Source organism: Hypanus sabinus, chromosome 4, assembly GCF_030144855.1.
Source record: "Hypanus sabinus isolate sHypSab1 chromosome 4, sHypSab1.hap1, whole genome shotgun sequence".
NCBI classification, from domain to species: domain Eukaryota; kingdom Metazoa; phylum Chordata; class Chondrichthyes; order Myliobatiformes; family Dasyatidae; genus Hypanus; species Hypanus sabinus.
In genome coordinates this window covers 143,255,095-143,281,420 of record NC_082709.1, presented here as the reverse complement: position 1 = coordinate 143,281,420, position 26,326 = coordinate 143,255,095, and the positions used below count along the sequence as shown (strand labels likewise).

Genomic DNA, 26,326 nt, shown 5'->3' with positions numbered 1-26,326 from the left:
ACAGCCCATGGGCCTCCCCCCTGCACATGGTGCCCAAAGCAGCCGGGGGTTAGAGACCATGCGGCGACTACCGCAGACTGAACGAGGCTACAACTCCAGACCGCTACCCCGTGCCGCACATACAGGACTTTGCAGCCAACCTGCACAGGGCAAGAATCTTTTCCAAAGTCGACCTCGTCTGGGGATACCATCAAATCCCGGTGCACCCTGAAGACATCCCCAAAACAGCACTCATCACCCCGTTTGGCCTGTTCAAGTTCCTCCGAATGCCGTTCGGCCTGAAGAATGCCGCACAGACGTTCCAGCAGCTAATGGATGCAGTGGGATGCGATCTGGACTTTGCGTTCATCTATTTGGACGACATCCTTATAGCCAGCAGTAGTCGTCTGGGGCATCTGTCCCAACTCCGCCAGCTCTACTCCCGCCTGAGTGATTTCGGCCTCACGATCAACCCTGCCAAATGCCAGTTTGGTCTCGATACCATCGACTTCCTGGGCCACAGGATTACCAAAGACGGGGCAACACCTCTGCCCGCCAAGATAGACGTGATCCGCCACTTTGCCTGGCCCAACACGGTCAAAGGCCTGCAGGAGTTCGTTGGTAGGGTGAACTTCTACCACCGTTTCCTCCCCTCAGCAGCTGGTATCATGCGCCCTTTGTACACCCTGATGTCGGGTAAAGGCAAGGACACTACTTGGGACGAGGAGGCCGCGGCCGTTTTCGTTAAAGCCAAGGAAGCCTTGGTAGATGCCACGATGCTGGTGCACCCCAGAACGGACGTTCTGACCACCCTCACCATGGATACATCCGATACAGCAGTCGGTGAGGTGCTGGAGCAGCTCAGCGAGGGACGCTGACAACCCCTGGTGTTCTTCAGCAAGCACCTACGACCACCCGAACTCAAGTACAGTGCTTTCAACGGGGAGCTGTTGGCACTGTATCTAGCAATCCGGCATTTCAGGTACTTCTTAGAAGGCAGGCCGTTCACCGCGTTCACGGACCACAAACCATTGACCTTCGCGTTCACGAAGGTGTCCGATCACTGGTTGGCTCTCCAGCAGTGACATCTGTCCTAAATCTCCGAGTACACGACGGACATCCAGCATGTCTCGGGGAAGGACAACATCGTGGCAGATGCACCCTCCAGACCAGCTGTCCAGGCCCTGTCCCTGGGGGTAGACTATGCAGCACTGGCGGAGGCGCAGCAGGCAGACGATGAGATGCCCAGCTACAGGACCGCAGTCTCAGGTTTGCAGCTGCAGGACTTTCTTGTAGGCCCAGGTGAGAGGACCCTCCTGTGCGACATGGCTACCGGCCAACCTCGCCCCATCATCGCTGGAGGCGGCAGGTTTTCGACTCCATACACGGTTTGGCGCACCCATCTATCAGGACAACCGTCCGGCTGGTCTCCAGCAAGTTCGCGTGGCACGGACTTCGCAAGCAGGTCAGTGAATGGGCCAGAACATGCGTGCAGTGCCAAACAGCCAAGGTGCAGCAGCACACTAAAGCCCCGCCGCAGCAGTTCGAACCCACCCACCGGAGGCTCGACCACATTCATGTGGATATCGTGGGCCTCCTACCAGTGTCCCGAGGAGCGCGGTACCTCCTAACTATGGTAGACCGGTTCACAAGGTGGCGAGAGGCGGTCCCGCTCACTGACACATCTGCCGATTCCTGTGCCCGAGCACTGATCGCAACCTGGGTAGCACACTTCGGGGTAACGGCCCACATTACCTCCAACAGAGGCGCCCAGTTCACCTCCAGCCTGTGGTCGGCTGTGGCCAGCCTGTTGGGAACGCAGCTACACCACACAACTGCCTACGACCCACAGTCGAACGGACTGGTGGAACGTTTCCACCGTCACTTGAAGTCGGCTCTCATGGCCCGCCTGAGAGGACCTAACTGGGTGGACGAGCTTCCCTGGGTCCTGCTTGGAATTCGTACAGCGCCCAAAGAGGATCTGCACGCCTCGTCAGCCGAGTTGGTGTACGGGCGTTCCTGGCTGTCCCAGGAGAGTTCATATCAGCCCCAAGGGGGCAAGAGGAAGAACCTACAGCAGTCCTGGACAGGCTACGCGAAAGGCTCGGCAACCTGGCCCCCGTACCAACTTCACAGCACGGACGGACACCGACCCATGTACCCAAAGACCTGCAAAACTGTAAGTTTGTGTTTGTACGAAGGGGCGGACACTGGGCTCCGCTACAGCGGCCATACGAGGGGCCGTTCAGGGTGATCAACAACAACGGGTCCACGTACGTACTGGACATTGTGGGGAGAGAGGAGGTTTTCACGGTGGACTGACTCAAACCAGCCCATGTGGACTTGGCACAGCTGGTCGAGGTTCAGGCACCGCGGTGCAGAGGCAGACCTCCCAAACAGAGGCTGATCCAGACTGTGGACATTGGGGGGTGTATCGCCGGTTCTGGGGGGGGGTTACATGGCGATCCACTTTCTGTGTAGGTGAACCGGCTCACAAATAGCCAGTGCGCAGGGGGAGACTTTGGTAATGCACCTCCGACCAGCACCGCGAAGTTTGAACAAACTAGTCTCGAAACGACTTACCAACTGCGTGTTGTTATTTCAGCGCTGTGTGTAGCACATCGCTACAATATATATATATTTACTTATTTTTTTGATATGATTTGTAAGTTTTTTTAAAAAATTACAGTCATAACATATTATTTGCTTGGATTTATTCTTTACTGAATACATGATTAATACAGTCGGCCCTCCTTATCCACGGATTCCGCATGCGTGGATTCAACCAACCACGGATTGGGAAAACCCAGAAGTTCTCTCCAGCACTCGTTGTTTGAGCATGTACAGACTATTTTTTCTTGTCATTACTACCTAAACAATACAGTATAACAACAATTTACATAGCATTTATATAGTATTAGGTATTATAAGTAATCTAGAAATGACCTAAAAGTACAGGCAGTCCCCGGGTTATGAATGAGTTCCATTCCTGAGTCCCTCCTTAAGTCGGATTTGAAGTCGGAACAGGTACATCTGGTATTATTTAGCGTCAGTTAGTCAAACATTTTTCTTAGTATATAGTACATAATTTACCTTTCTATGCATATTAAACACTTAAGAAACATACGTATTTCAATAATTAAATCACTGTGTTGCTTAGTAATAATTGTAACTTTCATCGGGGCAGGGCCTTTCAAATGCTCCATTAAAATTGTTCCAATCGTTGACTGACTGCAGCCTAATACTTTTATAGACAACAGGTGCAGGAGTAGGCCATTCGGCCCTTCTAGCCAGCACCACCATTTACTGTGATCATGGTTGACCATACACAATCAGTACCCCGTTCCTGCCTTCTCCCCATATCCCTTGACCCTGCTATCTATAAGAGCTCTATCTAACTCTCTCTTGAATGCATCCAGAGACTTAGCCTCCACTGCCTTCTGGGACAGAGCATTCCACATATCCACCACTCTCTGGGTGAAAAAGTTTTTCCGCATCTCTGTTCTAAATGGCCTACCCCTTATTTTTAAACTGTGGCCTCTAGTTCTGGACTCACCCATCAGCGGGAACATGCTTCCTACCTCCAGTGTGTCCAATCCCTTAATAATCTTATATGTTTCAATCAGATCCCCTCTCATCCTTCTAAATTCCAGTGTATACAAGCCCAGTCGCTCCAATCTTTCAACATATGACAGTCCCGCCATTCCGGGAATTAACCTTGTGAACCTACGCTACACTCCCTCAATAGCAAGAATGTCCTTCCTCAAATTTGGAGACCAAAACTGCACCCAATACTCCAGGTGGGGTCTCACCAGGGCCCTGTACAGCTGAAGAAGGACCTCTTTACTCCTATATTCAATTCCTCTTGTTATAAAGGCCAGCATGCCATTAGCTTTCTTCACTGCCTGCTGTACCTGCATGCTTGCTTTCATTGACTGATGTACAAGAACACCTAGATCTCATTGTACTTCCCCTTTTCCTAACTTGACTCCATTTAGATAGTAATCTACCTTCCTGTTCTTGCCACCAAAGTGGATAACCTCACATTTATCCACATTAAACTGCATCTGCCATACATTTGCCCACTCACCCAACCTGTCCAAGTCTGCATTCTCATAAAATCCTCCTGACATTTCACACTGCCATGCAGCTTTGTGTCATCAGCAAATTTGCTAATGTTACTTTTAATCCCTTCATCTACATCATTAATGTATATTGTAAACAGCTGTGGTCCCAGCACCGAACCTTGTTTTTGTGAGGATGCATGTGTACCCACAAAAAACTTTCCGGACCTTCGCCAACAATAAGCCATGGTTTACCCCCAAACTCAGACATCTTCACCAAGCTAAGGAGGACGCCCACAGGAGTGGGAATAGGGCCCTGTACAGGCTGGCCAGAAATGCACTGACCAGAGAAATCAGAGTGGCCAAGCGGCTCTACTCCGCTGTGTAAAAGTTGAGGAATAATTTCTCAGCTAACGACTCATTGTCGGTGTGAACAGGCCTGCAGGAGGTCACTGGCTACAGAAGACGCACTGCCCCCCCTGCTGAGGTTAACAAAGCTTTGGCTGACGACCTTAATACCTTTTACTGTAGATTTGAGAGGGTCCATCTTACACCTGTCCCTCCCCCCTCTTCGGTCTCTCTTCCTGCCTTCCCTCGACCATCACTCACTGGCACTCATCCCCCAATCACTGCATCACCTCCCCACCATCTCTGCCCAGCCCCCCGAGATTACAGCTTAGAATCAGCGAAGGAGAAGTACATCAACTGTTCCAGCGACTTAAGACCCGAAAATCTCCAGGCCCAGATGGGGTCTCCCCCTCCTGTCTACGAGCCTGTGCTGATCAGCTGGCTCCCATCTTCACTCAGCTCTCTAATAGATCTCTGGAGCTGAGTGAGGTTCCGACTTGCTTCAAGCGCTCTACCATCATCCCGGTCCCCAAGAAACCCACCATCACAGGACTGAACGACTACAGACCTGTCGCATTGACATCTGTGGTCATGAAATCCTTTGAACGCTTGGTGTTGAACTACCTGAAAACCCTCACCAGCAGCCTGCTGGATCCCCTGCAGTTTGCCTACCAGGCAAATAGGTCAGTAGACGATGCAGTCAACCTGGGACTGCACTATATCCTGCAACATCTGGATCGTCCTGGGACCTATGCTCGAATGCTGTTTGTGGATTGCAGTTTGGCGTTTAACACCATCGTCCCTCATACCCTCTGCTCCAAATTGTCTCACCTCACTGTGCCACCTGACCTCTGCGATTGGATTTACAGCTTCCTGACCAACAGAAGTCAGCAGGTAAGGATGGGACAGGTCACCTCGGATACTCGAATCACCAACACCGGCGCCCCCCAGGGGTGTGTTCACTCTCCACTGCTGTTCTCCCTCTACACCAATGACTGCACCTCCTCCAACCCCTATGTGAAGCTTTTGAAGTTTGCAGACGACACCACCGTCATCGGACTCATCCAGAGCAGTGATGAGTCTGCATATCGACAGCAGGTGGACCAACTGGCGCTCTGGTGCAGTCAGAACAATCTGGAGCTGAACACGCTCAAGACAAAGGAGATGATAGTGGATTTCAGGAGACATCCCCCCATTATGTCCCCCCTCACAGTCCTCAGTAGCCCTGTGTCCACCGTGGAGAACTTCAGGTTCCTGGGAACCACCATCTCTCAGGATCTGAAGTGGGAGCAGAACATCAGCTCCATCCTGAAGAAGGCCCAGCAGCTGATGTACTTCCTGTGGCTCTTGAGGAAATATGGTCTGCCTCAGGAATTGCTGCTGCAGTTCTACACTGCTGTCATTGAGTCTGTCCTCTGCACCTCCATCACTGTGTGGTTTGGAGCCGCCACCAAGCAGGATAGAACCAGACTACAGCGCACAGTGAGGACTGCCGAGCGCATCATTGGAGCCTCCCTGCCCTCTATTGTGGACCTGTACTCTTCCAGGTTGAAGAAGAGGGCGGTGAACATCATAAAGGACTCCTTCCATCCTGCGCAGACTGTTTGAACTGCTTCCGTCTGGTAGGCGCTTCAGATCCCTCCAGACTAAGACTAATAGGCACTGGAGAAGTTTTTTCCCTACTGCGGTCACTTTGCTGAACAGTTAACTGCCGATTAACTGTCGGCTAACTATTACTTGGATTGCACTACCTGTATGTATAATCTATATTTTCATTTATATTTATCATTATTATTGTTATGAGCAGACAGACAACATCTGCTGGAAGTAAATTCCTTGTATGTGCACAGGTACTTGGCGATTAAAGTCTGACTCTGATTCTGATTGCTGTACCCCACTGGTCACAGCCTGCCATTCCGAAAGGGACCCGTTAATCACTACTCTTTATTTCCTGTCAGCCAGCCAATTTTCATTCCATGTCAGTACTCTGCCCCCAATACCGTGTGCCCTAATTTTGCGCACTAATCTCCTATGTGGGACTTAATCAAAAGCTTTCTGGAAGTCCAGGTACACTACATCCACTGGCTCTCCCTTGTCTATTTTCACAGTTACATCCTCAAAAAACTCCAGATTAGTCAAGCATGATTTTCCCTTCATAAATCCATGCTGACTCGGACTGATCCTTCTACTGCTATCCAAATGTGTTGTAATTTCCTCTTTTATAATTGACTCCAGCATCTTTTCCATCACTGACATCAGGCTAACCGGTCTATTAATTCTCTGTTTTCTCTCTCCCTCCTTTCTTGAAAAGTGGGACAACATTAGCCACCCTCCAATCAGCAGGAACTGTTTCTGAATCTACAGAACATTGGAAAATGATTACCAATCCGTCCATGATTTCTAGAGCCACCTCTTTAAGTACCCTGGGATGCAGACCATCAGGTCCCAGGGACTTATCAGCCTTCAGACTCAACAGTCTATCCAACACCGTTTCTTGCCTAATATAAATTTCCTTCAGTTCCTTGTTCCTTTGGCCACTATTATATCTGGGAGATTGTTTGTGTCTTCCCTAGTGAAGACAGATCCAAAATACCTGTTCAACTCATCTGCCATTTCCTTGTTCCCCATAATAAATTCATCCGTTTCTGCCTTCAATGGCCCAATTTTGGCCTTAACATTTTTTTGCTATTCACATACCTAAAGAAGCTTTTACTATCCTCCTTTATATTCTTGGCTAGTTTACCTTCGTACCTCATTTTTTCTTGGCGTTTTGCCTTTTTTGTTATCCTCTGTTGCTCTTTAAAAGCTTCCCAGTCCTCCAGTTTCCCGCTCATCTTTCCTATGTTATACTTCTTCTTTTTTATTTTTATTCTGCCCTTTTCTTCCCTCGTCAGCCACGGCTGCCCCTTACTCCCCTTAGGATCTTTCTTCCTCTTTGAAATTAACTGATCCTGCACCTTCTGCATTATTCCCAGAAATACTTGCCATTTTTGTTCCACTGTCTTCCCTGCTAGGGTATTGTTCCATTGAACTTTGGCCAGCTCCTCCCTCATAGCTCCATAGTTCCCTTTGTTCAACTGTAATATTAACACATCTGATTTTCCCTTCACCTTCTCAAATTGCAGGTTAAAACATATCATATTATGGTCACTACTTCCTAATGGTTCCTTTACCTCGAGGTCCCTGATCAAATCCGGTTCATTGCACAACACTAGATCTAGAATTGCCTTCTCCCTGGTAGGCTCCAGTACCAGCTGTTCTAAGAATCCATCTCGGAGGCACTCCACAAACTCCCTTTTTTGGGGTCCAGTACCATTCTGATTCTCCCAGTCTACCTGCATGCTGAAATCCCCCATGACAACTGTATCATTGCCTTTGCGACATGCCAATTTTAACTCTTCTTTCAACTTACACCCTACATCTAGACTGCTGTTTTGGGGCCTGTAGGTAACTCCCATTAGGGTCTTTCTACCCTTAGAATTTGTCAGTTCTATCCATACTGACTTGACATCCTCAGACTCTATGTCTCCCCTCGCAAGGGACTGAATATCATTCCTCACCAACAGAGCCACCCCACCCCCTCTGCCAGTCAGTCTGTCCTTTCGATAAGATGAATATCCTTGAATATTCATTTCCCAGGCCCTGTCCGCTTGAAACCATGTCTCAGTTATTCCCACAACATCGTACTTGCCGATTTCCAACTGAGCCTCAAGCTCACCTACTTTATCTACTTCCACTTTTTCCAATCTACTTTTTCCAATGACCAATGGCATTTCACCTCTTTCCAATTGCTTTATTACTTCCACCTTATTTTCAATAGCGATCGTGATTACTTTCATGAACAGAAACACTGCGGATTCAGAGCTACGCCGGATCCTAAAGACCACCGCACTGAGACATGTTAAATAAAGTCTGGGGTTCCCCTGGGTTCTAAAGACCACCGCACTGATTCAGGTTAAATAAGGGACTTCAGCATCTGCATTTTTTTGTATCCGTGGGGGGGGGGGGGGGGGTGGTGGTCTCGGAACCAATCCCCTGCAGATAAGGAGGGCCGACTGTATACTTTAGATGAATTTAAGATGGCCGTTAGACTATTGTTAGGCATAACATTACAATATTTGAAATTTGTTCATCTCTTTTATTATGTCTAAAATCGGTGGTGTAAACATATAACTTTGTGAATACAGCTCCAAAATGGAGGTTGGGGTCAAAGGTCACAGGTTCAGCATTCAACCTCCCTATTGGGTCGCAACTACTCAGGCTTTTGCCGAGAATGGTGCGGCTATTAGAATAGTTTTTTTTCTCTCGACTGGGCAGTTCTGAGACGTCACATTTTCTATCAATCATTTCGTCACTTCTGGTCGAGTTTGTGCTGTTTCTTTCCCCATTGGATCTAGTTTGCAATTGAACAATAGCTTTCTTTATAAAATTTAAAATTAAATCTTAAAGATGGATGCTAATAAAATTAATATAATTTCTTGGAATTTGAACGGCATGAATCATCCTATTAAGAGTAAAAAAGATTTTTAAGAAATTAAAAACATTTCATGTGGATATTATTTTTGTGGAAGAAACTAATATATGGAGAAAGGATGAAGATCACTTTTTTAAATTCTGAAAGGGCCCTTTACATCACTCTTTATCAATAAATAAAGTTAGAGTGGTATCTATTTGTAGGAACTCTAAAATCCCTTTTATACATTTTAATACTGTTATTGATTTAATTGGAAGACATTTAATTGTCAATGGTCTATTATGTGGTCAAAAGGTAGCTTTGGTGTGTGTTTATGCACCTAATTCAGACAGTCCTGAATTTTTCCTAACCTAAATGAATAAAAGTTGATTATGGGCAGTGACTTTAACTGTTGTCTTAACCCATTGATTGACAGGACATCAACCAATCCGTTGCTTCCTAATAAAGCGGCAACTTATATTAATTCTTTTCTATTAGAATATGGCTTGGTCGATATTTGGAGATGTAAGCACTTTAATGACATTTTTCTTTTTTTTCCACACGTACATCATAAATATTCAAGAATTGATTATTTTTTTCTAGATATACGGTTATTGTATTCCGTTACTGATTGTGTGTATGATGTCATTACGCTGTTGGATCACGCACCTATGACATTAATTTTGAGGCTCTCTGATAATATTTTGAAAATGTCACAGTGGAGATTGAATCCCATATTGTTACAAGATCCAACTTTTGTTAGTTTTATCAACAAGCAAATTTTGTTTTTTTTTAAACTTAATACAACTGAATTGAACTTAATACAACTATGTCAAATTTGGTTATATGGGTTATATTTTATATATGGGTTATATGGTTATATTTTTAAATCTTAAATTCAATTTTATACATGGTGATAAATCAAGTAAATTGCTGGCTGGTCAGTTGAAGGCAAATATGGTCAGGATACAGATTTTGAAAATACGTAGAACAGATAGAACTGAAACATTAGACCCTCATGAAATTAATAAGATATTTACGGATTTCTATTCTAATCTTTATAAATCTGAATTCTCCGATAATACTATTATTATGAATAGATTTTTGCAAAAATTAACTATACCTAAAATTTCCATTCAAGATATTAATACACTAGATGCATCTATTAAACAAGGGGAAATAGGTAAGGCTATATCCTCTATGCAACCAGGGAAAGCTCCGGGACCAGATGGATATACACGGAATTTTATAAGACCTTTAATGAAATGCTTACATCACATCTTTGTCAAACTTACACTGATTCTATATCCTCTGGGAATCTTCCAAAAACTTTTTATGAGGCATCAATTTCATTGATTCCAAAAAAGGAAAAGATCTATCTGAATGTGCCTCCTACAGACCAATTTCTTTATTGAATGTGGAACTTTAAAACTCTCTCTAAGATTCTGGTCAATAGGCTTGAGAATATTTGACCTACTGTTATCTCAAATGGATTTATTAAAAATAGATATTCACATTTTAATATTCAAAGATTGTTAAATATTATTTATTCTCCCTCAGTTAAAGAATCTGAACGTATTGTTTCTCTCGATGCAGAGAAAGCTTTTGACAGGGTGGAATGGCCTTATTTATTTCAGGTTTTGGAGGGGTTTAATTTTGGTCCGGGATTTATTTCCTGGATCAAACTGATCTATCAAGCCCCGAAGGCTGCGGTTACAACTAACAATCAAAAATCTCCTTATTTTAGACTATATAGAGGAACCCATCAGGGTTGTCCTCTTAGTCCTTTATTATTTAATTTGGTTTTAGAACCACTTGCTATCACTCTTAGGGGTTCTAATTCTGTTCAGAGTATTAAGAGAGGGAATAAAGTACATAAGGTTTCGTTACATGTAGATGATTTATTAGTTTACATTTCAGACCCTAGGAAATCTATTCCCTCTATGTTATCCATATTTACTGAACTTAGTACTTTCTCTGGATACAAGTTAAATTTACATAAAAGTGTATTATTTCCTATTAATAACTATTCTGATCATTTTGATCAAATACCTTTTAATATTCCTAAAAATTATTTTACCTATCTTGGTTTTAAAATTACTAAAAATTTTAAAGATCTATATAAAAGTAATTTTCTTCCTCTAATTGAATATACACAACAAACACTTTCCAAATGGTCACCTATGACGTTAATTGGTCGAATAAATGCTATAAAAATGACAGTTTTACCAAAATTTTTTATACACGTTTCAAGCTGTTCCATCCTTTATCCCGAAAACGTTTTTTGATAGAATAGATTCTATGATCCTGTCATATATCTGGAATAATAGAGTTCTAAAGTGAGTAAACCTTTATAGCAAAAATTTAAAAAATGATGGACGCTTGGAGTTACCAAACTTTAGATTTAATTACTGGGCAATTAATATTTGTTATATTACTTTTTGGATTTACTGTATAGGTAATCAGGAATGTCCTTCATGGTTGGACTTGGAGGAGAACTTGGTGAGGGGGTTTTCTTTGGCTTCTCTACTGGGAGCTCCTCTTCCCTCTTTGTTTTCTAGGATTGGTGGACAAGATCTCAGTCCCACTGTTAGATATACGTTAAAAAATTGGTTTCAGTTTCGCAGATTTTTTGACTTAAAAAACTTTGTTCTTTCTAGTAATATCCATCTTAACTATTTTTTTAAACCATCAATTTTGGATAAGGCCTTTTTAACATGGAAAACTAAGGGAATAAAAACTTTTCTAGATTTGTTTTCAGAGGATGGTCTAATGGCTTTTTCACAGCTAGTGGATAAATAACATATATATATATATATATATATATAATGCACAATTTTTTAGACATTTACAAGTCAGGAATTTTTTATGCAATTTGTTACTGAATTACCCATTCGCTCATTTACCAAATATGATAGATATTATCTTTCAGCTTAAACCATTTCAAAAAGGATTGATAGCCAGTATATATAAACGGCTATTGAATTTACGAATGATGTCTAATGGTAAGGTTAAACGCGCTTGGGAATTGGAACTTCAAGAGTCACTTTCAGATGATCAATAGAATAAAATTTATCATTTAGTTAACAATTCATCTATCTGCGCCCATCACTCCTTGATTCAGTTCAAGGTAGTGCACAGGGCGCATATGTCAAAAGATAAACTAGAGCATATTTTTTCTAATATAAATCCCACCTGTGATAGATGCAACGCTGAGGTGGCTACCTTAACTCGTATGTTTTGGTCCTGTATAACGTTAAATAATTTTTGGAGAGATGTTTTTAGAATGTTATTAAAAGTCATAGGTTTGGACCTACAACCTAACTCATTTACAACAATCTTTGGGATTATTCCAAAGGAAGCAGGAAACATTCCTGCTTCCGCTCAACGCATGATGGCTTTTCAACTTTATTGACTAGGAGAGCTATTCTATTATACTGGAAGGACCCCAATCTACCTACTGTGTTCTTCTGGCTCTCCTCCATTACGTCATGTTTAAGTTTGGAAAAAATTAGAAGTCGGACATTAGATACATCTTTTAAATTTGAGCAAACTTGGCAACCTTTTATTCAGTATTTTCAAATTTTTAAGTTTTTCATATTTTTCAATTTTTTACTTTTTCAGTTAATCTTTTTTTTCTTCTCCACAAAGTTTTAGATTTGACTAGGAGGATTTTTTTTTTATTTTTTTTAAATTGTATCCTCAAAATGGACTGCCTTTTTTTAAATCCTTTTTTTTGTTTTAGGTTAGTTTAGCGGGGTTTTTTTCTCCCTCTTAATAATAGAAATTTTTGAGTCTCCCTTTTTTCTATGAATTGTTAAAAGGAGTTGTGGTTCTTTTTTTTTCTTTATATTAGCTTAATACTATACTATATATGATTTTGACAGTGTATATTCCTTTCTTTCTTTGTACTACAGGTAGTCCCCGAGTTACTAACGTCCGACTTACAGACAACTCATACTTACAAACCGAGGAAGGAGAATGCCGTCTGCCATTTTAAGTCGTTGCCATTGACACTGTGTTGAGTGTGTAACTTTGTATTTGGCTTAAATTTTTCTTAGCAAGATTCACCCTGACCCCCCCCCCACCTCTGTTCCGGTCGGCTGGTGGCGCAGTGAGATCAGCGCCGGGCTCAAGAATGGAGGTTCCCAAGTTCCACCCAGTGACAGACCACTCCCGTGCCGGGTTGATGTCAATCCAGTGACTCCTGTACCATCTGTGCTGGGTTGATGTCGAGCTCGCAACTTGACCTCGTAAAAAAAACACTGCCACCTCCAGTTTAAGTTCCCACGTGGAATATTGTGGAGGATCAAATTCCCAAACCCAGCACAGCCCCTACTTGTCCTATTTAACCTGTCTCAGTGCGGTGGACTTTAGGACCTGGGGAAATTCAGTGCAGTTGTCCTTAGGACCCAGCGGAACTCGGGAGCCGGCGGAGGTCGGGACCCACCGCCCGCAGTGTTTCTGTTCCTTTGATGGGAAGCAATCATGATTGAAAATAAAGTGGAAATAATAAAGTGTTTGGAAAGAAGTGAAACACCATCGGTCATTGGAAAAGCGTTAGGCTACAGTTGATCAACGATTGAAACAATTTTAAACGATAAAGTGAGAATAATGGAACATCTGAAAGGCCCTGCCCCAATGAAAGCTACAATTATTACTAAGCAACGCAGTGGTTTAATTACTGGAATACATGTGTTTCTTACGTTTTATATGCATAGAAAGGTAAAATATATACTAAGACAAACGTTTGACTAACTGACACTAAATAATACCGGATGTACTTGTTCCGACTTACGTACAAATCCGACTTAAAGACAGACTCAGGAACAGAACTCGTTCGTAACCCGGGGACTGCCTGTATTATTGAAATATGTATTTGAGATAACTTCTCCTCAAAAAAAAACATACTTTTTGTTACACCCCATTGTAACAAATGAAAAACCAAGATGACATTCCATTAACCTCAATTTATAACATATTGCAATTGTAGCATTTTGAGATAAACACAAGATATTTTCCAATACAGTTTATACGTCAGAAAGAAATGACATACAAGTATTTATTTAAAAAGTTTAAATTTTGGGTTTTGATCTATTTTGAGTTTCTGCATGCAAAAGAAGCACACTACTTACCAAAATATGTAAGCCACCAGGCCTGGAAGTTGCACAGGGCACCATCTGGGATAACTTCTCCCTGTATCAAGAGCAAGGTTTCATACAGTAAACAAAACTCAAAAAAACACAGATACTGGTAGTAGTAGATATTGATAGAGCCCTTGACCACATCCCATTTCTTTCCCCACCACTGCTCTCAATTCTCCTCTAAGGAGAGTGTTCTATGGTCCACACCTTTCCCTCCACCAGGTATCATATTCAATATATCATCCTTCAGATTTCCATCACCTTCTATGAAATTCCAGCACCAAACACCTTCACCCTGCTTCAGTAGTTCAAAAGGACCATTCCTTTCACAATTCCATCTTCACCAACAACTCCTCCACTTATGGCATGCAACTACAAGAATTGTGACACCTCGTTTTTTTCCCATCATCCAAGGACCCAAACAATCTTTCCAGGTGAAGCAGTGCTTTACTTGCAGTTCTTCCATTCAACCGCTCTGCACTCTGTTTTCATAATGTGGTCTCATCTATATTAGAGAAATCAAATGCAGATTGGGTAATCACATTGCAAAACACCTACATTCAGTCTGCAGGAATGACCCTGAACTTTAGTTTCCACACCATTCTCACTCTAATCTGCCCACAATGAGGACCCAAGACAAACCTGAGAAACAATACATCATGTTCTATAATGGAATCAATATCAAATTCTCAAACTTCTGGTTATTCCTTTCAGGTGTAGCAGAGATACACTGTAGTTCAAGTGAACTGTATTTGCTATACACAATGCACTCTTCTCTATATTGGAAGAACCAAATGAAAATTTGGTGACTCTTTTCAGAGCACTAGTTTTCATTTTGCAGGAATAATATTAAGCATCCGTGTGCCTGCAAGTTTCCATCCCACCTCCCATTATATCCTGCCTGACTATGCCCTCCTGTGCTGTTATTATAATGAGGCCCAAGGAAAGCTTGAGGAACAGCAACCCATGTTCCATCGGGGTATACAGCAGCCTTCCCAAAGCAATACTGAATTTTATAACTTCAGGTGATTTCTAATCTGTATCAGAACTGGCAGGTCCACCTATGGTAGCGGCTCGCCAATGGTCTGACCTGCCGAATGCATCTTAGAGCATTTGGCAGCTTTTGTGTTCCTTTGTTTTCTCTCTTGATAATTTTCTTCCTTCTATAGCTTTTACTTTGTTTAGGTTTTCGCTCTCTCTCCATCTAATTTGCCCCATCAACTTATTATCTCATTCACAAACTTATCCTCCTGGTAACTTAAGCCTATGTCCTATCTATCATTGCCCCGTGCTCTTTGCAACTTAATACAAATCAGATTTAATATCACAGGCATATGTCATGAAATTCATTGTTTTACAACAGCAGTACATTGCAATACATGATGATTCTTTTTTTAAAACTAAGTTACAATAAGAATTATGTAGAAAATTAAATTAAGAAAGTAGTGCAAAAAGAGAGGAAAAATATTGAGGTGGTGTTTATGGGTTCAACGCCAATTCAGAAATCTGATGGTGGAACGGAAGAAGCTGTTCCTGAAACACTGAGTGTCTCTCTTCAGGCTCACCAACTCAGTTCTAATGAAGAGGTTTTCACCTGAAATGTTAACCATGTCTCTTCCTATAAATGCTGCCTGACCTGTAGAGTGCTTTAAGCATTTACTGCTTTTATGTCAAAGCTTCATGGAGTTGAACAAAAACCAAATCAATTTCCAAAGCCTGCCAATTATTGAATTTTTATATAGCAAAATAAAGATATTGCAATGCAAGATATTAATGCATTGAATCATCATGGCAAGATATTACCACATGGAAGAAGGACCCTTTCCAAATTATGAATGCTTGCTTTTTTTCATGGAGGTCTTGAGTTCTGAAGTCAGGAGACTGTGTTGTAACTTTATAAAACTCTGGTTAGGCCATCCCTGTCGTATTGCATACAATTCTGGTCACCCCACTATAGGAAGGATGTTGAGGCTTTGGAGAGGGTGCAGAAGAAGTTTACCAGGTTGCTGGCTGGCTTAGAGGGCATGTGCTATCACAAGAGGCTTGGGTTGCTTTCTCTGGAATGCCAGAGGCTAAGAAGAGATCTGATTGAGGTTTATAAGATTATGAGAGGAATAGATAGTGGACAGAGAGTATCTGTTTCCCAGGGTTGAAATGTCTAGTACTAGAGGGCATGGATTGAAGGTGTGAGGGGGAAGGTTCAAAGGGGATGTGAAGGATAAGCGTTTTTACTCACAGACACGGAGGCCTAGAATGCACTGCCTGGTATGGTGATAGAGGCAAATACATTAGAAGCTTTTAAGAGCTGTTTGGCTAGGCACGTGGATGTAAGAAAGATGGAGAGTTATGGATGCAGTGTAGGTAAGAGGGATTAGTGTTCTGGTGTATTTAATTTGCTTTTTAGCTGGTTTGGAACAACATTGTAGGCCATGTAGCCTTTTCCTGTGCTGTACTGTTCTAAGCTCTATGTTAAGTGGTTTCAAAGCCTCCTTGAAAAACAGTAATATCTCTTCACTTGTGATAATCCATGACTCATGAGCTGTCATGAAGGAGAAGCATTCAGAAAGGCATTAAGAATCTTCAGCTCATTCATAAGGATACACAGAAGTCCATCTGGTAAATGGCAGAAGGAACACAATGTTTCAGAAACTTACTACCCACCCACCCACACTAACAAGCAATTCTTACCCCTCCTGTGCTAGTTTGCGTGTCCTACTCATCTCATTGGTCAAAGAACTAGAGTAGCTTAGCAAGTTATCCTTGATCACATGGGCTGCCGAAGGAGAATATGCTTACTCTTACTTCGGTTAAAAAAGAAATTAAAATATTAAAATTAAGAATCTACTATACAGTACAGCACTGTGCAAAAGTCTTAGACACATATATAGCTAGGGTGCCTAAAACTTGTGCAAAATAACCTTATTTGTCAACATGAAGCAGAGAACGAGTTTGTAAATCTGGCAAAAGCAAAGGATGTTGGGAATGGTGAGGGCGGAGCACCATGGGAGGGGTGTGGACAGATAGCAGAGGAGTGCGATGGGTGGGCATGGTGTGGGTACATATACACCCAATCCAGAGATACCAGGCAAGGTCACTTGATTCGACGCAACTGGTTTATTGATCATAACAGAATATCTCTCTGGTGCTTCCTGCTCCTTGCCCTCTCCCTGCCCTCTTCCCACTTTCAGTCCACAATAGAGACCCATACCAGAATCAGGTTCATCATCACCCACATTTGTCATGAAACTTGATTTGTTTTTGTACACTGTAGAGAGCAATACAGAAAATGACTACACTACTGTGCAAAAGTCTTAGGTGCCCTAGCTATATACTGTATATGCGCCTAAGACTTTTGCACAGTTCTGTATATTTTTCTACAAAGTAAATTATTAGAATAACTTATAAGCTAAATCACAGTACTATAAGTTCTAAAGTTTTAAGGTGGTTGGAAAAAAACCCTGTAATTTAAGTTATTATCCACTTACCATTAGATAGGCAATACTGTCAAACAATGCAGCCAAAGTCAGACTCAGGATCATTTTCTAGGGAAAAAGGTGAAAATTTGCATTAGTAAAGCTTTATACCATACTTGTTGAAAACTGGTTGTGTCAGAAATCTCCCTCTCTGCTGCACTTTTGCTATGTCTATTGAATCAGAACAAGGTACCTCCCTCTGCCATGGCTAATGATAGACTGTATACTGGCAGTAGCAGCAGATGGAGAAGTCTCCCTCTCCATGCTGCCCAAAATGGAATCCCCAAAGATGTTAACCATTAGTGTCCTCCTGTAACACTTTGTTCAACTGAGCTCAGTTCTGAAATACAACATCAAGATCCATCTGCGGACAGATACTCTCCAATCCATCTGACATCATTGAAAATCAGGATCATGGTGCCATGAAATTAACAACACATTGAAACTGGAATGTTTTAATGCAGTAATCCAATTCAGACTTGAGATAATATTTATAAACTACAACTACTCCCACTGTGTTCTCTTGCTTTGTCACTTGCGTGTCTTTGATTGGATTACTGCCTGCAATTACTTCAAAGGATTTATTACTCCCTGTGCAAAGCTCTGCTGAAAAATACATGAACAGTTAAAAAAAAATAGTCTGCTTTCTCATTTTTAAAAATTTGAGACCTTATAATCTTTCTAGAGAACAGAGGTAAGGAAAATGAAATGTTTATTTAAGTTGCCATCACATATACAACATTGTTAGCTAATTCTACTGGATGCAAGGTTACCATTAGCCAACAGCATGATAGATCCACATAATGCTTAATACCCCATCTTTCAAAAATATATCTAGCGCTCTTTTAAATTCCTCCAGTGAACTAGTCTCCACAGCCCTTGCAGTAGAAAATTCCAGAGATTCGCCAGCCCCTGAAAGAGAAATTCCCGTGTACTTTCACTTACAATGAACCACGCCAAATCTTGCAACAATGATCCTCCTTTGAATCTCTCCTTTTGGTAGAAACTTCTATTTACAATGCCATACCCATTTAGGATCATACGCATTTCAACATATGACCAATCGTTATTCTAAACTCCAATTAATGCAGAACCAACCATTTTAGCTGCCTATGAAGGCCAACATTTCATTCCAGATATTAGTACAGTGATTTGCTTCTGGACTGCCTCCAGTTATAGTATATCCATTACTAAAATAAGGGGACCAAAGTTGTTCATGGTGCTGCAGGTGTAATCCCATCACCACTCTGTTAAATTGTACTAACACTTCTCTATTGTTTTAAACCCTAACAATTAAGGCCAATATGACATTTACTTTTTAAATTCATCATCTCACATTTAGCAGATTTTGCTCCACAGCGAAAGATACCATTTTCTCCATCTATGTCTCCATTTTAAAGTTCTTTCTTTACACAAACATATGAAAAAAATGTAACACTTGTTACACTTCACCCCGCTCTGAGTCCAATCTGTTCTTGGCCTAATCTCAGTTCTTTTAGCAGTTCCCACAATTCTTCACTCTCCTTTACAGTAAATATTGCCTAGCTTGGTAAGTACATTTAGTGACTGCCTCCATTGCTCGCTATGAAAGAAAATACTGGTACTTACAATTCACAATTCTCCATACCTCCAACTTATATAAGTGACCCCTTATTCTGATACTGTACTCCTCATTCTTGTTCCCATCCCATAAGTGCAGAGGAGAAAATTCCCTTCAGCATCTACTCTGTCCAGCTCACTTAAAATCTTGTGGATTTCAATAAGAGCATCTCTAATCCTTTCAAACACCAATAAGCATAGGCCTGATCTGCCCAGCATATTTTCATTATCACAATTCCTTCACCCCAGGCATCAACCTGGGGAACCTTCTTCTTATTTGAAGGAGCATAATAACACTCAAGGGAGCTTACAGGCCAAAATTGTAAACATAATTTTTCTTGCAATAAAGACCAACATTCTATTTGCCTTCCTAATTTCTTTGTGCATCTGTAGTTAACCTCCTGTTTCATTAATGAGAAAAAATATACGCTTTTATACATTAGCATTCTGTAGTCCCTCCACTTAAACAGTATTCTATTTTTTGATTTAACCTAACAAACTGTAGAAACCTCATACAGTACCATATTTCTCTACATTGCATCCCATGTGCAATAATTGTCCCCATTTTGTTTATATTAAATCATTTTGAAAAGCTTGTAAATGTCTATTGGTGACATTTTAGAAGTTAAAAAGCCGTTAACAAAATGCAATCATTAAAAAGCTCCAGTGTGTTCTGGAGGCAGGGCCTCCGAATACGACGGCTGAGGTCTACATGCTGTTCAGAGTCCACTCTGCCTTGCTAGATGGCTGTCAAGTATGAAGGCTCAGCTTTGTTCAGCTCTTTACATCTAGAAAAACCAAAGATGTCTGAACTGTGAGGGCCAAACCAGGGACAGTGAACCAGGTCTAAAATAATCCCTGCCATTACAAGATAATAGTTGTCGAAGTGATTGGGCAAAACTGTGGTAAATGGAATACAATAAGCAAATGCAAGAATAATCACTTTGGGTCTAAAAAGAGATAGCAACACTTTGTAAGTTGTTATAACCTAGAAACTAGGCAAATCCAAACAAACTTAAAGGACATAAATAGATAATTGTTAAAATATGGAGAGGTTCAGAAAATAACCATAGAAAGCCTGAGCAACACTGAGCTTTGTAATTAGGGATTGGATTACAATGGAATAGAAGTTGCACTTCCATTCTCATGTTCAGTTACTGCTGAGCTTGTGGGTATGACTACTTTTTTAATACAAGAAGGGTTCAAATTATGCAGGAAATATTTGGATATATACATATTTATATTGACCACCATCAAGAAAAACAAGGACTGGGGATGATGGGAATATAATTGTCTTCAGGTTTCCATGTCATATACTATTCCGCTTCAGAAATATTTCACTAACACTTCATAAAAATCCTGCTAATCCATAGCAGCATTCTGTGTGCACCATGCAGACTCTGTTGTCCAGTCTTTTGCCCTGGAAGAACCCTTGAAATAATTTTCAGGTCTCAGAGAACTCCTGCATAAAAATTACTATATCTAGAGCTGACAGTACCTTAGCGTGATCAGTAAGTTGTAGATATAATAATTTTAAAAACTGTCAATGCTCTTCTAAGTAGACGATGAATTTTTAGCCAGTCTTTCTTGAAAAAAAAGATAGTTAAGCTTTGCTTAACCTTTCCTGAAATTACTTTTCATTTCTCTTTCATATTTTTTAAAAACTCATAAAGCAAACATAATAAATTTCTTAATTTTAGGTCAAACTTGAGATAAGCACACTCAGATGTCACCTTCAACTGAAATGAGATGATTTCTATCCTTGCTCTTAATGCTTATTAAACAAGAAAAAGTTTGCTCACACATGTAAGAAGTTGAAAACAGCAGCAAAATATTCTTTGCTTTCCTGTGAATGGCAGGATACTCTTCTTTCTCAGAAACCCAGAACTTGTCCAGGGGCTAGCCAGTAAATCTCATCTTGAGTGCATGATCACAGTGCAGCTCATAAAGTTCCTCCTCTTCTCTCAAAGTCAAGTTCTCTGGCTGAGCAGAAGATTCCGAGAAAGGGTCCCTCCTCCAGTCATACACTTGTGTTGAAAGGGAAGAGAAACACTGTTCAATTTTATTCTACAATTCTTCCAGGTGGTTTTCAATAAGACATGAGACTTCCTGATATACTTCCTCACTCTCAAGCCAAAGCAGCAGTGGAAGCATTTCAAGATTTCCTTTTGGCGCATGATTTTCCAAAGTTTCAGTTTCCTTTTAAATCCTAGAATCTTGTCACTTGAAGTTAAAACATTTTCTCCAGGGCCTTACAGAGATCTGTTTTATTGGTTCACATGATGAAAAATCTAAGTTAAGTAGGCTAGTTTTTGCAGCCATTCTTCATCTTCAAAGCACTTAGCAAAATCTGGCCTACTATTTTCTTGAAAGAACTCCCCCAATTCACCTTTCAGCTCAAGCACCCTGTTGAGGACGATTCCTCTGCTAAGCCACTGGATTTCTGTATGCAGCAGGAGAGTGGTGTTCTCTCTGTCCAGGTTTTCACACATTCTTGAGTGAATTGGTCTTAAAGCTACTAAATAACTTGTGTCCTGAATCCTTTTACTGACTGTGACTTTATTTTCAAAAGCTTTAATCCGTTTGTTTTGAGATTCCAATAGTCTTTTAAAATAAACACTTTTACGTGACATATGGCTGTGATTTGTAGTTAAGTGTATTTTCCATTTTGCTGGAGCAAGGCTATACTTCTAAGTTGTTTACAACGGAATAGGACAACTTGGATCACCAGCTTGGAATAGGTCAACTCGGTTTTACACTGTCTTGTAAAACCCATTGATAAGTAGCTTTCATTGTAAAGATATGGTCTGGCTGATTATTTTAGTCCTGCCCACTGCTTCTGTCTCCAGGAGCCAGAAGAGGCCAGTGGACTTCTTCTGGGGCAACAGGAGGCATTGGATCTCCGCTGCGGTCCTGAATCTTCTGATCACGGAGGGCGGTCAGTCATCGATGTGTGCACACCCAGCTGGCAGCTCTCCGCCTCAGGACCCTGCAGAGATGCCTGTATAGTAACCACCCTCCAAGATGGAATGTGCTGACAATGCACTTCCTCCGCCAGGGGCACTGCCTGCAGGAGGGCATATGCCTTCCAGCAGACAGCATCAGCCATGCTGCTTTGAGGGAACTACCTCGCTTTTACCAAGAGCAGTTGAGGGCATAGGATCCAGTATCATCCGGACTTGGTGCTCCTGTGCCAGAAACTGGTCCCCATCCTACAAGGATGGGTGTCGAGGGAGCTCGGGCATATGGAGGGATTTCACCTGATCGGCCAGGAGTACTCCTCAGACCCAGGTTTTGGGATACCACGCGGGAGAGGGTCCCGCATAACATGAGCCGTCTCACTAGGATGCCCACCGTGCGTTTCTTGTACGGGCTGCTCTTGCACACCCTTCATTTCCTTGCCTTCATCTGCTAACCAGACTCGCCATGGCAATCTGTTTTACCACCTGGCAGTGAGGGCATCCCCAGTGGAAATCCTTTACTCCAGGGGTCCTTCCCCTGCACACTGGGGACCAGGGGTGGAAGCTGTTGCATAGGGCAGCACCGTGCAACAGGTTTTAAAGCAGGTTCACTGGCAACCCTGTCTACCTGACCATTCTGTGGCCGGGAGGAGTCAGTGTTCCAGGCTTATATGGATTGTGAGAGGTTGCAGACCTGTGAGTATCTGAAGGGGCGGCTGCTTGGGTTCCAGCTGCACTTCAGTCCTGCGCTCCTCATATACGGACACCCGGTATGGAAGGGGGTGGGGTGCGAAGAGGATACACTGGTGGGCTACTCCTGGGCCTGGCCAAGATTGGCCCTATTCACAGGTCTAGGCAGTGAAAAGTCGAGGGCTCTGTCAGGGCTGGCTGCCTGCCCCTCTTCGGAAGATACAGTCGTGCCCAGTTGTCCTTGGAGAGGGCTCCAACTCCAGTTGTCCTTGGAGTGGGGGATTTCCAAGAGAGCCAGGCTCCCCCAGGGAATTGACTGCTTTATAGACAGTAATAATCATACAAACTACTTTAATTTGAATTTATTCACTCTTGTAAATACTTAATGTTTGCCTTTGTGTATTTGTTGTGTAAATAAACTTTCATAATTTTGTAAAAGAAGATGGACTTTTTTGTGTCAGTTGTTGCACTAGAGCAATGAAATGACTCAGAAGATTGTAAATCTTCATTATTAATCTTATCAGAATTGTCAGTAGACCTAGGCCTCGAATCCTCCTCTTCAAAAATCACCTCAAAGGACAGTCCTCAGCATGAAGATTTCCCTCCAATTTTCGACAATACTTGTAGTTTGTTGGCTCCCACAAGTCAGGCGGCACTGCAGAAAGGGAAGTCGGGGAGGTAATTCAGGTAGGAGAGGCTGACATCACAACCCATTGGGTGAGTCTATTCAATGCATGGAAAATGCACATCACGGTTCTCAACAGCCTGCCGTCCTACCCTCTGTGCAATACAAATCTCTCCATCAACCTATCGTCCTCCCAATAGAGCACTTACCAATTATCAGCCTACCGTTCTCCCAGCCACATAGTTCTCACCAATTATCAATGGTCTTCCCTATCTTGCGTTAGAAACTGAGAATGGACACAAGCAAATAAACACAGTCTTACTGTGTACTGCCGTACTGAACTGAGAGACCCCTAACGAGATTGCTTACAGGGCTGCCCAGTCACTGCCCACCACTGCAAGCACTAGCATTGCAGAATTCGAAAGATTATTTTTTTAAATCACGATCTCTCGCAGAATCCATAGCGACCTATAACGGAACCCCAGTTGAGAAGCCCTGCAATAGGCAGCCAACCAGCTCAAACAGGGCACCAGAGGATGAATAATAAACATCCAGCTCTGCCAACAATATCTACATGCTGAAAATAAATTCAAAATACATCCTTATTTGCATCATATCTGTCAGTAAGCACTTTCCCAAAGCAAGCGTTTCATGGCAATATCTAGTTGCTCATCAGTTAACCGCTTCGTTCATGCGATCAATCAGCTGTGGTCCAAAGTTCAAAGTAAATTTACTATGAAAATGTGCATACGTCTCCAAGTACTACCATAAGATTCACTGTCTTGCAGGTATTCACAGTAGAAGAAAGAAATACAAAATCAATGAAAAACTACATACTAACAAAAAGTGTCAAGCAACCAAAGTGCGTCAAAGCGTGCCAATAAAAACAACAAATAATAATAATAAAGATGTTTGTTACTAATACATAAATAAACAGTCCTACATTGATATGCAGGAACTGATGGGAAACTCAGCACCATCATCTATTTAGTGACACAGTACAGATTAGGCCTTTCCAGCCCTTTGAACTGTGCTGCCCTAGCAGCCCAACAACCCTGGTTAATGCTAACCTAATTACGGGACAACTGACAATGACCAGTTAACCCACCAGGTGCACCTCTGGACTGTGGGAGGAAACCACGGAAACCAGGGAAAACCCACACGTTCCACTGGGAAAGCACAAAGGCTCCCTGGAGATGGCGCTGGAAATGAACTCTGAACTCCAGAAACTCTGAGCTGCAATAGAATTAGGATAACCACTACACTACCCTTTGTGGAACTGGAATCAAGGTGTTATCCTCAAATGCACTGGCTCATGTTGATAGCACAGCAGACATATATGTCAGAAACACATTTTAAATTATTTTGTTGCTTTTTCTCTAAGCCACTGTGACAGGTAAGTATAGAGCAATTTTTAAACTTATTTTTCAAAGGCAGAGGTAAAATTTGCTGCAGAATTATTTCATCCTTTTTGATTAACTGTACCTACTCTTCAAAAACCTGAATTAATTTGGCTATCCTCTATTCATCTTTGTGAAGCACAATACTGGGAAGCAAGAAGTGCAGGTACTGTAGATGCTATTTTACATATAAACAGGGAATTACCAGCTCTAAAATCATTGTAGCTATAGAATGGATTTTGCATATTAAAGATATTACCAGATTAATGCAATTTGTCCCAATATTAGTGGGTTAGGGAAGAGTGAACTGGTCAGAATTCTTGGTAGTCCTGATATCAAAGCATAAACTAAAGGTAAAGTTATAAATTAGTATGAGTCTAATACCATAAAAAGTAATTGGCTTGCTGGAACTTACTGTCTGGCTTGATATAAGGAAGTACTTGTCATATGCAAAGCATATGGACTTTAAAATCAGGCACTCAATTCCATACATGCATCAAAGTCCAATTACTGCAACCCCCAACAACATGACTCAATTTCAAATGTAGATTTGAATTTTTTGACTTAGTGGCCACTTTATTAGATACACCTACTTGTAATGCAAATATCTAATCAGCCAATCATGTGGCAGCAACTCAAATGCATAAAAGTATGCAGACATGGTCAAGAGGGTCAGTTGTTGCTTAATCAGACACCAGAATGGGGAAGAAATGTGATCCAAGTTATTTGATTGTGGAGTGATTGTTGGTGCCAGATGGGGCAGTTTGAGTATCTCAGAAACTGCTAATCCCCAGGGATTTTCAGGCCAAACTGGCTAGAGTTTACAGAGAATCGTGTGAGAAACAAAAAACATTCAATGAACGATAACTCTGTGGATGAAAACATCTTGTTAATGAGAGTGGTTGGAGGAGAATGGCCAGACTGGTTCTAGCTCACAGGAAGGTGACAGTAATTCAAATCACCACGTGTTACTACAGTGGTGTGCAGAACAGCACCTCTGTACTCACATCACATTTAATCTTGAAGTGGATGGGCTACAGCAGGAGAAGACCATACTGGGTTCTAATCCTGAGGCTAATAGAAAGATCACTGAGTGTATACTGCCACAAATTCCCAACTATATAATTAAATAAGATTTAAGATATCAATGTGAACACCTACTTCAACAACTATTTCTGATTCTCATTGGATGAAGGTTATACATATTGTGTCTATGTGTGGATACATATCTCATAATAGCATCAATAATATACCCAGTTAAACCTGCCACGTAGGCAAGATGCTTACTAAAATGGTGTGTGTGTGTCTGTGTGTGTGTTAGTAACTTTGCTGATGATATGAAGATTGGTTGTGTTGTAGGTAATGTAGAAGACTAGCAAAGGATACAGAGGACTTTGATCAGCTGCAGGAATGGATGAGGAAATGGCAGATGGACTCTAACCCAGCTAAATGTGAAGTGTTACATCTTGGGAGATCAAATGTAAAGAGAGAGTCCACATTAACAGCAAGACCCTGAACGGTGCTGATGAGCAGCAAGCCCCTCAGAAGTGAAAAGGCAGGTCAATTGGGTGGTCAAGAACACCTTTGGCAA

General features: G+C 41.9%; 1 protein-coding gene across 2 annotated transcripts in view; it reads right to left on the bottom strand.

The window, feature by feature from the left end:
* si:dkey-100n23.5 overlaps positions 1-26,326 on the bottom strand; it is a 190,542-nt gene that overhangs the window by 135,912 nt on the left and 28,304 nt on the right. For both annotated transcript variants that reach the window (XM_059968245.1, XM_059968244.1), the window contains exons 4-5: positions 17,474-17,530; positions 13,980-14,040 (exon numbers count right to left, since the gene is read on the bottom strand). In XM_059968245.1, coding sequence (XP_059824228.1) covers positions 13,980-14,040; positions 17,474-17,530 — 118 coding nt within the window. The remainder of the gene's footprint in view (positions 1-13,979; positions 14,041-17,473; positions 17,531-26,326) is intronic.